This window comes from Branchiostoma belcheri, unplaced genomic scaffold (genome assembly GCF_001625305.1).
Source record: "Branchiostoma belcheri isolate BF01 breed outbred unplaced genomic scaffold, Haploidv18h27 scaffold53, whole genome shotgun sequence".
Classification (NCBI taxonomy): domain Eukaryota; kingdom Metazoa; phylum Chordata; class Leptocardii; order Amphioxiformes; family Branchiostomatidae; genus Branchiostoma; species Branchiostoma belcheri.
The window spans coordinates 1,846,111-1,861,638 of NW_017804165.1; the positions used below are offsets into that span (position 1 = coordinate 1,846,111).

Here is a 15,528-nt window from a genome sequence, read left to right on the forward strand (position 1 = left end):
AATACTGCCTGCAACTTTCAGTTTCTGGAAAACCAACCTTGAGGTCGAATTTCAATTTTTCAAACTGCCCTTTCAAAGTTTTATCAGTGTCTAATTGTAGATATCTAAAATGTCAACCTCACAGCTGAATTAGGTTGGATTGATGGAATTAGTGTTTCTTGAAATATGGCTTGTAATTGTGGTGTCAAAAGTTTATATTCTGGGTTAGGTCACTAACTTCTTTATGTACGGTTGTACATAGAATAGAGAGCAGAAAATGGACAAAAATTCCGTGGAATAGTTTGATTATCTTTATTGGGCAAATGGAGGTACGTTACGCAGTCGACATGGACATAGTCACCTTTTGTAATTCTAGAGCATGCATGATGTGCTTTAGTACGTATACACTCGTACTCGTGCACCGCATGGCATAATGTCAATGACCCTGCCTATAGCCAGGTACAGCTAACTTGTCAGCCCTTTCAGACCTGGCTCTGCTCTAATGGTTTTCCTCTAATGCGCTTGTTGACATCTAGGAACTCGATTCTTGAGTGTTTCACACTGCGCACATCCTGCCCCTAACCTTCTTTGTAACTACCTAATTGCTCTACTCAAGAACTTCTTACAGCTAGCTTTCCTCGCCTTGTCTACTACTAACTACGTCTTGTCGTATTGTGCTGAGTGACGTGCTTTTCTGAACAATCGAGGTACTGTACTCCAAGGGATTTTTAATGTTTTCGTAAAAAGATAATTGCACAGGACGACTCAACTCTAAGCTGTAGATAGGAGAGACGAGACGATTGACCAGGGTACCTGCCTACCTGCCTATCTAGCCCCTCGACCTGTCCACACCTCTTCTCAACAGCTCAATGTGTTTGAGTAATTATAAGACCTCCTCCTCTATGGTCAAAACTGAACGCGTCGACGATATACGAAATGTTGTTTGACAGTACTTTATTTCGAAGTTTCAGAAATGCTGGCCTGTTATAGTGGCGAGTCCAGGCCAACATATGAAGCAACAGCCGGCAACCTATGCCCATCAAGTTCCGTGGATAAATCTACTATCAAATTAACTCTGATGTTAACCATAGTCCCTCATGTTGTTTGTGAAGAAAGCAACTAATTAAAAGTAGCCACAGCGCTGACAATTTGGGGCGATAGGACTTCAACACATGCAGCTAGAATAAGATCGGCTGACCTTTGATGTACCATGGAAATTGCAATGAAAGAGTCCACCCTCGTTTAAGCACTGACGCATGTATTCAAGTTATCTTTCAGGAATGGTTCATATGTGCCTTAGGCAATTATGCTGATGGGGCCGATGTCAATAGTTATGTAAGCGCTGTGACGAGGCATGGTTATGTGTGTAGGTTGAACCGGTGTTATCTAACCTACATGCATTGAGTAGTCCAGGGGCCTGTGAATCTGGGATTTAGCATGTGTCAAAAGGGCTTACAGTGTACCTCCCGCCAACTGCCTGGAGCTGCACAGTAGTGCGTCCATGGAATGAATCGTGACATGTCTCTCGTTGTGTTGACACCTTTTGCCCCTCTAAACCCGTCTACTGGGAAATAGAGTCCATTGAACAACAATTACACATAAAATCACAATTTAACTGTCAATATTCTCTTTGTCAAATGTAGTTGAATGCAGGGTGGTATCAGAGTAGGTAGATAGAATAGAGGACGTACAGAAAAAACACATACACAAATTGGCAACGTCAGTTAGATATTTATCTGTGTTCCAAAAGACCTCTTTCCATCGTCTGAAAACTAGGATATGTCCTTACAAAGGCTATCCTACCCCTACATTTCTGTCAGTGATGATAAGAACTATCACACTGTCTTAAAACTTTTCTTGGTAAGAAAATGTTCCTGGAGTGTTGTGGGTGGCTCCGATTAAGACATAGCGCACACCTCGTACAGATGGACGGACGCCTCCCTACATCACGACTTCACAAGTCCCGATCTTGCCGTTGGGTTTCGCGACACACCAGCCTTCGAAGCACGGGCATCTCCAGAAGGTGCGTATCCCCGGGAACGGGTAGCGCATGCGGTTGGTGGCGGTGTGGCACGGGTCTCCCACCGCGCCCAGCGGCTTGCACACCCTGACAGGAGTGTAAGGGTTGAGTGGCGAGCAGCATGCCGGTCTTCCTTTCCCCTCCATGCAGTCTTCGTCCGACCGGCAGGCCTACACAAGAAAGAAATGAAAACAAATGACGAAAGAAACTTTAGGTATATCACTGCAAACAACGACTTCGTTGTCCACTCTGCCTTCGCTGACCAACTAAACTATTTGCTTCCTCATCTTTAACTTTGGCCCGTCCTGCACTTGACCAGCTGACGGAATGGCCACCTCAATCTCAGCAGAAACTTTTGCGAAGCTCGTGCGTAATTGTAGCATCATCTCTCGTCCCGTTAACTATGGAGCCAGAGTGTTATCAAGCTGCCCCGGCCGTCAGGCAGGACCCAGAAGGACATGAGGTGCACAAGAACTATTCTGTAAGGTTGATTGGACCTGCTCGTGCTGAAGCTGTAACGTGTCCATTGGCGCATCTGCATCTGCCCTATTCACGTACACCGCTTACGAATGGAACTATCTAGTGGCTAGTTATACAGCCGAGCTCTTTGTACGAAACTTTAACCTCTTACTCGTACATTGCAGTATGTTGACGGTCAAGGATGCCGTGTCTATGACTGTGTGTGTGATGGCTGAGACATGGACTAACCTTGCTCTTCACATGTCAGAAGTTTCATGTCTGAGCTGCGTTACTGTCAGTCTACGACTCCATGTTTCACTGTTGTTTGACGAACGTGGATCTTTGGGGCACAATGCTGCTATTACAAATTACTCACGGGACTATCGTTCAATGAGGTTCTGTCCGTCCACTTAGCTTGCCGTTAAAGAAAGACTCAAATGGTAATGAAGAAGACTGTGGGTATGTTGTGGGTATCTTGTACCCTCAAGGATGTTAGCTCATCCTGGGGAATGCCAGACGCATTGATGTTTTAATGGCAATAGTCAACAAGTGAAGAATGCCCTAACTTTGATGAAAATGAGAGCTCTAGGGGCCAATTATCGCTAACACAGCCCAACGCCATGGTGAAGTCTGACGGTACTGTTCACTGTGCACGGTCTTCAAACTTCATCTCTTGATCAGCTCATGTGGAATGGCTACTTGACCTTGACTTAGTCAATTGGTAAACAGAGTTCACTTTGTCCTAATGTTCTTTCTTTGAGGGAAGGGAGCAGGAAGATAGACAAGAAAGACTTTGAGAAGCTTGTTTGATGTTGTTGTTCTGCACAAGTTTTGTCAACTTTCACCTTCTTTCACTAGTCACACGCTATTATTACTCATACGGTCACTAATGTACTTTCAAGAATTCTTAAATATCAGTGTTGTGTTAAAAGGTCCACATGCGTCATACAACAGTGCAATATCGAGGCGTAGACTGACAGTAATGCGGCCCGAACACGAATCTTCTGACTTGTGAGGGGCTTGGTTTTAATCGATGTCTCAGCCGTCGTGATGATTATAGATTTTTGAAGGTAAACAGTGACTCTTCTCAAGCTCCATCAATCCTGCTGCTGCTTTCGGCAGTTCTGAACTAGAGAGCTCGTAAATGCCACATGCATGCATGGGGTGTGAGGACCACGTCGGAAGAGAGACAATGGAAAGACGTGGCAATTTTAAAACGTTCAAGGCGCGGTGGTGACCTTTACACAACGAATTCATGGCATCGTGAATATGCGTTTCTATTGTATTACCATATTAACTGCACTGCAGAATTGTTTCAACCAGGAACTTATAACACCGCGAACTTCTTATTCCGGGAAATTAAGTCCTCGCGAAAAGTGGTCATTTATTGCACCCAGTAGCGGGCTAGGAGTAGGAAGTTAACTTTGGCCAGGTTGTGACGCCACACAGACCCTCAAGCTGACAACAGAGCGGTCGTCAATCCCACTTAGCCACTGTCACATCACATGCCATGTGTTTTAAGGAACAGATGAAGTACACGTGTAAAACACTTACCTGCAATTTCATGGCGGTGAAAGACAGTAAGGCGGAATTATTTTTGACCCACTTGAAATCACATTTCATTTTGAAAAGAGTACGGGCACTTCAATAACGATTCATTCTATCAATGGACATAATGACCATCCCGCTCTCAGGCTCTTCTCATCGCGTAGAACTGGTAATGCGGTGTTAGTGACGAGTACTTATGTAGAGGACCTTGGCTTAAATGACTCACAGTGAACTATCTCTGCTTCCAGTGTTCAGTTGTGAAGAAACAGCTTCCCGAAAGCTTTCCAAAATACACGGCTACTCCGTTATCACCACCATATGTTATACATATTGCACGTAGATCATCATTCTATGCCAACATGCTCCTGATAATGGTGCAAGTTTCTTAGAATCGGGCGCCTTTCCAATCCCTCGAGTCAGAAACACCTGCTGATCGCGTAATTTTCCTACAATCAGGCGTTCTTCAGTCTGACATCTCCTGGTGACATTTTCTACTAACAGCACAATTTTCCCAGAATCAGGCGACAATTGCAGTTTCGTTCCTGGTTATTGAAGAGTTGTTTGAAAGCTGATTGCTTTCTTGTGTTTTGTTGAAGATCAAGGACCATGATCATGAATAAGGCCATCGTGCGTATTCATGAAACCGTACATGAAAAAGGGTTGCACATGAAAAAGGCTTTTGATAAAAAATATTTGAAAATATGTTTACAAATGCTAAAGTCCAATAAGCAAAATGGGCCACTCCTTTGCTGCTCAACAGAATGTACTGGGCATATGGCAGACGATGGGCGACCGTTCCAACAGATACATGTGTACCACTACTACATACATGATGCGTGATTTATATTTTAACCATTGAACCGCCAATTCCAAACAAAAATCCATTTTAGGTGGTTAGAAAAACGCGGTGTTGGAACCTCTCCTTGGATATCAATGCTTCCATCTCGTATGGTGGAAATCATCTTAAAGTGAAAAGAGTGGTACAGAATACCACACTAGATGAATCGTTACACCTGAGTAATACTGAGGTCACAATTCCCACACGGGGCCCGGCCGGGCAGCTTTTTGGAACGAAAAATACGATATGAAAGACAACAAAACGCAAAAAAAGTTCTTAGTAACAATCATGGGCACTATTTCTGTATATTCTTGACATGAATTGTTAATTTTTCGTTCATACAAACAGCCCGGCCGGGCCCCGGTTTGGAAATGTGACCTAAGCATATGATTTACCAATTGTTTTGTCATTGGCTTCTAAATGCAAAGAAGAAACTGTACATTCGTATGGGCATTACTATGGGTGTTTCATACATTTCCGATGACAGCTCAATGGCAAAGAGAAAGAGGAGGAAATAAACAGTTAATGTTGACCAATTACCACGATCTAATGATGGCCAGTACATGTAGACCTACTTTTTACAGGTCTCCGGGATACGTACGCGGAGATGATAATGCTGAAATCTGCGGATGTGACGGTTAGTAATGTGCTGATGAAGACATATGGGCAGATGACTTACCCCTGTGATAATGATGGCCCTTCTTGTGGGGATGACGGCCCAGACTGCTAGTAACAGAATGACGGTAGAGCGAATCATCTGGTTGCCTTTAGCTTCCCTCTGCCAGGCCGGGCGCGTTACCTCCGCCGTGTGCATCACAGAAGGCCTTTGTACCAGTTTTGATATGAGCGCGCACAACGCTAGCCTCGATGCCAGACGCCAGCGCGTGGCGTCATTGATCCCGTCGACCGGCGTTCCCAACCCACCGGCTCAAATTATTATTTCTCGCGCTGTAGGGTCTAACTCAGGAGGGGATGTGGTAAGCTTTCCTTGGGGCGTGTAGGCCCTGGAGTTAAGGAAAAGGTCTGTGTAAGCCCTGGAAACAGTCTGGCATCCAGGCTAGCACAACGCCCTTGCACTGCATGCCCTGCGGGTTCCGGGCAGACGGACCATCTATCTCGCTATAATTGCGGAAATGCGAGATAACTGCCAGGTTTCTCCCCACGTTTCCTGTCTGACTGTCACACGGTCGGAAAAGGCGTAAACCGGGTGCTTGATTCTTCTGCAATGGCGTCAAACACTTGTTTTTCAGTGACCCGTCAAAGTAGGGGTAGAATATTTCAATGTAAATGTTTCTGATCTAGGCCTTTCGTGGATTTAATCCGTCAGTTGCTTCCACGCATTCATTTTGTTCTTGTTACATCATGGTACGAGTCGCGTACTTTTGATGATGATGATGATTGGTTTATTGTAAGAAATTCAACACAATCTGACATAGCAGTCAGAAGACTGAATTAGCGTCAGACTTTACAGAAGGCAACACATAAAATATACCAACAAATTATGAAATATTTACAGTTCATTCAGTCATTCAGTACTTAAGAGATACATAAAATCTCCTACCACATTTAAAAGGTCTACAGTTCATTCAATAATTTAGTCATTGCGGGGATAGCACTGGTTAAGTAACGCTTAGTTCCAGTAGGCTGTTGGTAGCGTACAGAGTTGCGGAGTTGCCTTTTTTCTTCAGTGTTTGTAGCTTCTATTATAGTTCAAGTTGGGCGCGGCAGAGAGGCTTTATGGACAGTGCTTTGGTGCATAGCCGCTCGATATTTCAATCTATTTGAAGTACAATGATATCAGGATGACATGTCGATAAAATTGCCCGAGACTTAACAGTAATGGATGTGGCACCGTCGGACCGAGGACATGATACTTCGGAATGAAGAAGGCGCTACATCATATAGACTCTGTGGGCTCTGTCGGCTCTTTTGCTCGGTTGTTCGTTGATCTTCATGTATTTGTACTGCTCATAACAGCGAGGTTAATTGCCGATCATGCCATAACCGTCTTTAAACACTGAATATACAGATATAACCATACATGAAGGCCATATCGCCGGCTATGTAGGATACGCGCTCATCTTTATTGTATGGACAAGCAGTTGATATAAGCGCTTGTTTTATAGCTCAGCTTGCATGAACAAAGCCAGAGCGGTTGAAAGCAAACAAAACAATTTACAGACGCCCGGAGCTGCTCTTTCCTCCGTAATCCTTTCTCTACTATCTCCCGTCCACAGTTGTCAGGTTTCAGCACATCCACAAATTCATTAGGGTCAATGGATTTGTCGGCATCAAGCATATGTCTTTTCTATTACCCCACGATAGGACAATAAGTAAGCTTATAAAACGCTCAAGCGATTTCTTACGAAATTCTGACATATGGCTTGACATCGGAGTGTCCTATGTATTCTGGCAGTGTCACAAGTGAGTACAAATGAGTCGGCGGTGCGGGCGGCGATGAGAAAAGGACACAACGGACGGCGATACGTGGTGTGACCGACAGAGCCGCTGGTCGAATCTGCGGAATGAGATAAGAGCAGTAACTGCCCGGGAATTGTTTGCTCACCGCCGGTCACTTATCGTGTTTGTTGCCCTTTTGCCGGCTGCGGGGTGGCCCATCCCACGCACGTTGACTTGAATGTCATCTGATACATTTAGACAACTCGGAAGGATGTGCGCGATGAGAGTGAAGAAGTTGCGCATGGAGGTAGTCGGGGCGGGGGAGGCGAGTCGTCACCACGGCCCGTGTCCGTGATTCATTTTGAGGTGTCCATCCTCATATGCTACACTAGTAATAATCCTCTGGGTCTGAAGACGGCATAGTGCAGGTTTATTATTAAAATACATGCCATGACGGTGACGATGCACGTAGGTGACATCTTCAAGGTGCCGGGGTACATAGATGTAATTTTCCAACAGAAAACTGTCAGGTTTATTTCTATCCAGTTATTGCTGAATACTTAGACCGTCGTTTACCTACGATCAGACGCAGATTTTATGGAGACGCGTGTGTACCAACAAGCAGTCAGTTACACTCTTATAATGTTAAAAACACGTCGACCAAAAGTTTGTCAACCCATTTGTAGGACATAATTGCTTGGCATACACGGAGTAAAGTAGCTATGCTGTGAGTCTCACAAAGGAAAGTCGGAACAGATAACGATAACATTTATGATTGAGCCTTACTCTGTGGCAGAACAGAAATTCAAGCATTAAGGTTTACAGCACGATGCAATACGTTGTATTTGGTTCATTTTAGTTTAGTTTAACGCGAAACTGTGTTATGCATGTATGTTTGTAGAACACCCTAATGCGAGGTCACATTTTCAAACCGTGACCCGGCCGGGAAGTCTTATGCAACCAAAAAGTATGATATAAAAGACAACAGAGCACAAAAAGTTGAATAAATTGATAATGTTAACTATTTGCGTATATTATTGGTATAAATTATTGATTTTTCGTTAATCTAAACAGTTTGGAAATGTGACCTCAGCATTACGTGATATAGATCGTTAGGCGCCGCATGTATGGTCCGCCTCAGGCACAAAGATGCTACAGTATGACCCGACTGTCTCCCCATGTCCTGGCCTGACTCCTGCAGATAGGACGAGGCTAGGTCACCCATACATCGATAGACTTTTTTCATTCATAAACAGCAGTTACTTTACATTGCGACCCACTAGTCTTGCTGAACTTTGCCAACACGGAGTGATGAATGAGGGAAGAAAGGCCTTGGAATGAAAGAATCAATGGAAACGCTTTCAAAACAAGTTATTCGGAAATGCAGTGATATAAAGGGTTCATATTGATCTCAATAACATTCTGACATGTTACACCTACATACCTACGTAATACAAAGTTTTCCAACGTCATCAAATGGTACTTGAATGAATCAGAGTTCGCGGCACTTGGCGTTAACGGTAACACATGTTCGGTGTAAGTGGTCACGTTTTTCGCTGTAACGTTATGGTCGATTAAACTTTGTTTAGAGACTTAAGATATTTAGCAATTCGAGGAGTAGAATTACTTTTGGGGGAAGAGAAATGTTAATCATTGCGTAAGAATGCCATACACCCAACATGTCATGCTTATGTTGAAAACTTAGGTTTATAGTGGTACACCTGTACCTACTGCTAGCCATATGGTTCCTGAACATCATTTCTATAGGAGCTAGAGCCAACAGTAAAACTTTACTAAAAGACTGACCCCGCTTAGTCTCACCCCCCGCTGACCACCCCTTCAAAAGTGTACCGGTCCACCTGTTAGTGTTAATCAAGATGGCGGCGAAACAAGGTCCCGGGGCGGCGGCGAAGTTCCGCAGCAGGTCGGCCCCCATACACCTTCTCAGGGCCAGGAAGAGACAGTCTCCCGAACTTCTGCCAGAGTTCGAGCTGACCTTAAAGCCTGGCGACAAAAATGCGCGTGTTTTGGAGCGTATGCTGACCAAGACGACTCTGTCAACACAACGGGCCTCCCACTACAATGTGATGTGTAAGTCCGAAAACACACCTTCCCTTGAGTTCTGTTTCTTTAACCTAAATACTTTTGGTGAACCGACAGTTGTTGTCATCCATATGATCAATACCTCTAACGTTTAAGTGTTTTCTTTTACATTTTTATCTTTCTTTTCTCCCGTTCCGTGTCGTGTAGATCTTGTATTACTGGTTTTTCATTGTTGACTTCTGGTCGCCAGCGGCGGTGCGGAACGCGTCGTCCTATTCACACTCCATGGTTTCCGTTGCTAGGGGGGAGGGGGGCGCACAGGGAGACCTGTCATTGCTCACTTCGCTGCTTCTGCCTGGTGGAAAATGGTCCGGAGACCCTGGATTAGTTAGTCACGATAGCAGAAGGCATTTCAGCTTTGTTGTCGCTTCCAAAATAAGTGATTGATACGGCTTTTGGACCGTAACCTGCTAGTGCTAGTGCAAGTTATGTTACAGGTGTTTAGTTTTACTATTCTCGTCCTAAACTCCTGCTATTACGCGCAACATACAAGTATTGCTATTCTGAAATACAGTATATGAACTGTCCAAAAATCAACAGTAGGCGAACCATAGGGTTCTAGCTTTCCCCGTGCTATCACTTAAACCACCTGTTGTTTTTCACATAACCACCTGTTAATTTTTAATCTTTCAAAATTCAATTTGTTCCAACATAAAAATTTTCTCACAAAAGTAAATGATTGGATGATTTATAGTTATTATAATATATATACGTCTCTCTCTCCCATGAACACACACATATTTATGATTTTTCTACTGTTTTTTTAGGCTTTTGATATCTTACCATATCCTTGGTTTTACAGCCCCCCCCCCATCAGTGTTCTTTCTGGTTCCTGAATAATACAATCTAGTAATGTCAAGCCATATTCATAACTGACAGTTTGAATTTGTGCTGTCATGGCTCTTGTAATGTGTGGGGGAGCGATTCCTGTCATTCCTGAGTTTGTAATCACTGTCTACCAAAAGTAAGCTTAACGTATTCACCTCTTGATGAATGTTATGTAACATGCTTTCTATGACACACACTGACAGTAAAAAAGAGCTCAGACTAGACCGTCCAACATGTTGAGGAAGATAACATATTGTGTGTTCCCCAGCTGTAGGTACTGATGTGCTGAACACCATGCTGAGACGAGCACATGCAGAGAAGGAGGAGGCTGTGAGACAGGCGATAGCGGAGGCTGAGGCCAGGGCAGCCAGGGAGCTGAAGGAAGCACTTGATGAGGCATTAAGGGAAGCAGCAGAGTCCAAGAGAAAAGCTTTAGATGAACAAAAACAGGTGATTTATATGCAGCAATAATTTTTTTTGATATTAGAAAAGCACAGCTAGCTACACTCTGATAATTCTTTATGGTAAGTTTTTAACACAATTCTTTTATGAATATTGCAAAAAAGTACTCTTGTATCAATGAATGTACCAGAGTATTTTTGACAAATAAGCCATATTCAGTCAACATATCAACAGACCAAACATAAGATGCTATTTAAAAATTCATCTATAGATCAACAGTTTTCCACATTTATAGTATGGATTTTGCGTAGGTCCTTAGTCAGAGTTCGTCCTTAGACATTGGCAGATTTAGCAATGAATCCCATTTTGCTACCAACACTGTTCTACAGTACTATGAGCAGCTGGCCCAGCGTGTTGCAGAGGCCAGAGACAAGCTGGAGGCAGAGAGGATCGCTAGCCTCACCAAGAAGATGCAGAGAGAGAAGGAGGAGGCACTGAAGGATGCATGGGCTAAGGCTGAGATCATCAAGAACGAGGTAAGACGTCATCCATTCAGTTGGCTGATGCAGTGGGACTACCAATACCTAAGGAAAGAGATGCTGTTAAGGTCTATAAAAAGATATTAACATTAAGAACCTAATATGATAGCATCAAAATAAAGGACATCACCAAATATCCAGGCACTTTTCTTGATGAAGCTAGACTGACGCCTACAAAACAGACAACAACTAGAGTCAGTTAGTGTGTATGAAACATTTTCTCTGAACTAAAAATTGAAGTCTTTTCCAATACAAAAAGTTGCTTTGAGCCAACAAGACTTTCCTGTTGAGAAGGTTGTTGAATGCTCATGTTTGTGTATGTTACAGGCCATAGCAGTAGCCTTGGAGGAGCAGAGAAAAAAGCTGAGGGCAGAGGCAGCACTGGAGAGGGAGCAGGCAGTGGCAAAGGCACTCACTATAGCAAGGGTAGGTGCAGTGTGATGTTAGCAGTCTTTCGCACCTCTGTTTATGGTGACTGAAATGAAGAGCCTATTGAAACCACGCCTCTCCTCTTGCCTACAGCATAAACATGCCATCAAACTTGACGAGGCAGTGGAGAGAACCAAACGGGAATGTGAACACATCGCCAGTGTGAGGGCAGCTGCTGTGGCCAAAGTTTATCAGTCAGAGATTAACAAAAGGGAACAAAGGTGAGAGCTCACAAACCTCTAGTAATGTGATAGATATAGAAAGTATGAAATATGGCTTCCAATAGCCCTGAACTTGTGAGCAAAGTTTTCCATGCTATATTGTACAAGCTTTTTTAGAGCCATAGAATTGAAGTATGAGGAGTGATAGTCAATTCTTGCATTAGACTGAAGGTTCCACCATAATTTGTATTCAAAAGTTTCAAGTGGATAGTATTTGTTGATTTGCTATTTCTGTCTCTCAGAATATCTGACTTACAAGATGACCTGGCGGCAGAACACAGGAGAAAGCTGGATGTGGAGAAAGACTTTAAGGTACGTCTTAAGAAAACCCAACAAAGGAATCTTGTCATCAAATATTTTTCACTAGGGCCACACCAATTTAATTTGTTGGTTCTCGGATTCGCCTCTTCGTTTTTTTCTGATTTGCAAAAAAAAAAAAAAAATTTGATTCTGGTCCTGAATCAACTGAAAAATGCTCATGTTTTGCCCCCCAACAGTTGAGGAAAGTCCTTTTCTTCCTAGTTGTTACAGTTTCCCATCTATCATTGCAGTGGTTTGATTAAAAGTTCAAAATTCAATGTTTAAATTTCAACCCAGCCTTTTGTGTTGACTTCATGGCTCATTTTGTAGCATTTAAGCCTATAATAGGATGCCTACCTGTTTTTATTTTTATTTTTTTTCGCCCTGTCGCTTCATATTTTTTCTGAAAAAATCCGAGAACCAACAAATTAAATTGGTGTGGCCTAGCTGTAATACTAGTGAGCTGATTTATATACAGAAGTGTTTGATATGAAAGAAGTGCTCTGAAAACTGCTGTTGCCCTAAGCAAACTTTTGACTGAGAAAGAAAGATTACATAATGTATGCTTGATGCAAGGATGGAACATAGGTTGCAGCTTCCGGGGATCAAAAGAACACCACTTGCATTTAAATACTCAACCACCTTACTGAAGTTTGTTTGATTTGCTTGCAGGAACTCCAGGTGGATTACATGCGTTTCCTGGACCTGACTGACGGACAGTACCACTCAGACTACATGGTGAAGTACAGGTGGCATGGGCGCATGGCCGGGCAGGCAGACAGCAGGGTACAGACAGACAACCTCAACAAGAGAAATGCCTCCACAGAACCAGGGGACCCGCTACATGTCTTCTAACTACAGCACAACAGTGGGCAGTATTTTTTTGCACACTTGTGCTCTGCTTTGAAATGCTAAAAATGTGTGTACTGCACATGAAGTACTTGTGCTCACCAGTATACAATGTGTGGGACGGGTTAGGTTAAACCATGTATTTCAAATGATGACTTGCTGTGTATGAGAATTAGCATTGGCAATTAAATGCATGGGAGTCAATCCTTCCAATAAGAGACTAGATAGCAAGCACATGTATATACAAGCTTAGGTATTCAGTGCAGCACTTTCTATTGCAGTATTCAACATGCATGCCTTGTGCAGGTCACAAATGCATGACTTTTTTTTGCAAAGTGATTGTTATCTTCTAAATGATGCTAGAGCTTCACCTATGACAATCAAATGTGTTCGCATGATTGGTGTGTAGATGTCTCATGCTGTTCCTATGGATGCAGAGATTTCAGTCATTCCAGTGTTAATGTTCATAAAGAAATGGTGCTACATGTATATGTTGAGCTGGATGACAGTATTTTTCATTTGAAATGCAGTGATGATATTCATAGATGACTTGGATCATATTTATCATGTTATCACTATATTTATAATTTTTTGTACCACTTCCACATTGTGAAGTAACATTTACATCTTCCAAAGTTTTGCATTTTACAGAACATGTCACATGGCAAGGAAGAAAAGAGACATTTTTAAAACTTTCATGCTAGATGGAGAAAAAATATACAATATACTGTGCGGTATTATTGCTGTTTCTTAAGTTAAAAAGTCAGGAGATGTAAATTATGTTGACAGAAAATAGTGTGAAATTTCTGACATAAACTAAGATGTTAAAATTGTAATAAAGTGAGATTTTACTAACTTAAGACATGCAGTCTCTGTTGTTGCTGTGTTACAGTTGCTGTCATTTGTACAGGTACAATGTATATATTATATTGTACACCAAATGAAGCTGTTCTACAATCTGCACCTATCTTTATCTATATTAATGGGATCTCTTTGAACACTGAAGATATTACCAATTGGGCTACTAGTATACCGGTATGGTACAGTTCTTCGAAATTGCTCCCAGATTTTCTTATACATGTAAATGCAAAACTACTACTAATATTATTAATAAGGCAACTGTACCCTGAATTATCAATCATTTGTTGCTAAATATACCTAATCAACCATTTATTGCCAAATATACCTAAATAATGTTATACTTGCATAAAACTATAATAATGATAACTATAATAATTCGAAATTTACCTAATGTGTATTTTCCACATTGGAATATTGTCACATAATCATATTGATACATAATAAGTACAATATTGATGTTGAATCTGCATGAATTTCCACATGTATTGCATCACATTCTCTTGCATAAAAGGTAGCTAACTAAATTCTGTACAATTCACCAAACCGTCAATTCATTTCTACATATATTGTTATGTACAAATCAATTATTATTTACCTAAAATAGGTATTTGATACATTGTCAAATTGAATTAAATAAAATTGAAATTAAATAAAGATTAGATGGAATTAAACAGGTTATATGCTATACAACAGAATAACTCATGATAACAATGAAAAGCCCAGTATGGATATTTCTGGTCCTTGCAAGATATCTGGCTGTATAAATGGCATTTGCCAGTGACAACATTTCCCTATAGAAATTCAGTAACTTTAGAATGGCAAGTTTGCAGTGACGACTACTTCTTGAGTCTTTAGGACTCTGTGAGTAGAGCAGAGGTGATTACTATAGAGACCACTAGGAAATATAAAAAGTAGCAGTGCAACAGTGAGAGTGTTTGTATTGCTTTTTGTGGAGCTGTATTCAAAAGACATAAGCATGTGGTCGCTACTCAATATAAAATATCAACATGGAATTTTGTTCTATCAGGCAAGGTGTAGTTCCAAAGTTGAATTCCACTATGAAGCCATCTAATACTTGGCAAGGCAAGTCCTCCAACAACTTTTTAAGACACAACATTATCAACATACAAACCTTACAGTTTGAATTGAGGGTAAAACAAAAATTTTGATTGCTATGAAAGAACAGCAGTATACAATGAGACTACTAGTATATATACATCACTCCCCTTTACCCTGAATATGAAAAATGTCTATTTAAGTAGTCCATGTTTATTATATTCAGGTCCAGACCTGTACCTAAATAATTTTACAGGTACAGGAATTAGGTACACAGCTAGCCCTACCGAGTAGTCCCAAGTTATGTATCATGTCACATTGTCAAGAGTAAGCGGGGTGGGGCGGATTTCGTCTGGTTCCATTTCCTCTATCTCATTTTCAGAGGTCGGCATGTCCTGACCTTCCTCGTGTAACAGTTCACTTTCAAACATCCTCTGCAGAAGGATCTCTGTCTTTCTGGTACCTGGACAGAAATAACAGGAACATTTTTTCATGCATGTGTTTTTGCAGAAGTCTTACCTTTTGACTGGACATTTTACATGAGTAAGGTTTTAAAGTTTTTTGACATAATGTTACGTCAGCATCTCAGCCAAAGTGTGTTAACGGAATAAAAATTAGGTCCCTCATGCTCAGCATTCTGTGAACACATGAGCTATCAATATCAGCATGGCACCTTCACCACATGATCCTATGCCT

The 15,528-nt window shown here is 41.9% G+C and overlaps 2 protein-coding genes across 2 annotated transcripts; one reads left to right on the plus strand and one right to left on the minus strand.

Annotated features, from left to right (window-relative positions):
• Positions 1-1,137: 1,137 nt before the first annotated feature.
• Positions 1,138-5,723, minus strand: LOC109480887 (prokineticin-2-like). Its single transcript, XM_019783217.1, has 2 exons — positions 5,524-5,723; positions 1,138-2,169 (listed from the first exon to the last, which is right to left on the minus strand). The coding sequence occupies exons 1-2, from the start codon at positions 5,656-5,658 to the stop codon at positions 1,921-1,923; spliced, it is 384 nt and encodes a 127-aa protein (XP_019638776.1). The 5' UTR covers positions 5,659-5,723; the 3' UTR covers positions 1,138-1,920.
• A 3,370-nt stretch (positions 5,724-9,093) lies between these two features.
• Positions 9,094-14,877, plus strand: LOC109481025 (PERQ amino acid-rich with GYF domain-containing protein 2-like). The gene is made up of 7 exons (XM_019783502.1): positions 9,094-9,335; positions 10,444-10,625; positions 10,967-11,113; positions 11,444-11,542; positions 11,639-11,766; positions 12,009-12,078; positions 12,739-14,877. Exons 1-7 carry the CDS (start codon positions 9,122-9,124, stop codon positions 12,919-12,921), a joined length of 1,023 nt encoding a protein of 340 aa, XP_019639061.1. The 5' UTR covers positions 9,094-9,121; the 3' UTR covers positions 12,922-14,877.
• Positions 14,878-15,528: the final 651 nt, after the last annotated feature.

Coding starts and splice junctions, on each gene's coding strand:
- LOC109480887 (XM_019783217.1), bottom strand. CDS start 5,658: ATGCACACGGCGGAGGTAACGCGCCCGGCCTGGCAGAGGGAAGCTAAA. Junction 2,170..5,523: donor GGGCCATCATTATCACAGGG/GTAAGTCATCTG, acceptor TTTCTTGTGTAG/GCCTGCCGGTCGGACGAAGA.
- LOC109481025 (XM_019783502.1), top strand. CDS start 9,122: ATGGCGGCGAAACAAGGTCCCGGGGCGGCGGCGAAGTTCCGCAGCAGG. Junction 11,543..11,638: donor AGGCACTCACTATAGCAAGG/GTAGGTGCAGTG, acceptor TCTTGCCTACAG/CATAAACATGCCATCAAACT. Junction 12,079..12,738: donor ATGTGGAGAAAGACTTTAAG/GTACGTCTTAAG, acceptor ATTTGCTTGCAG/GAACTCCAGGTGGATTACAT.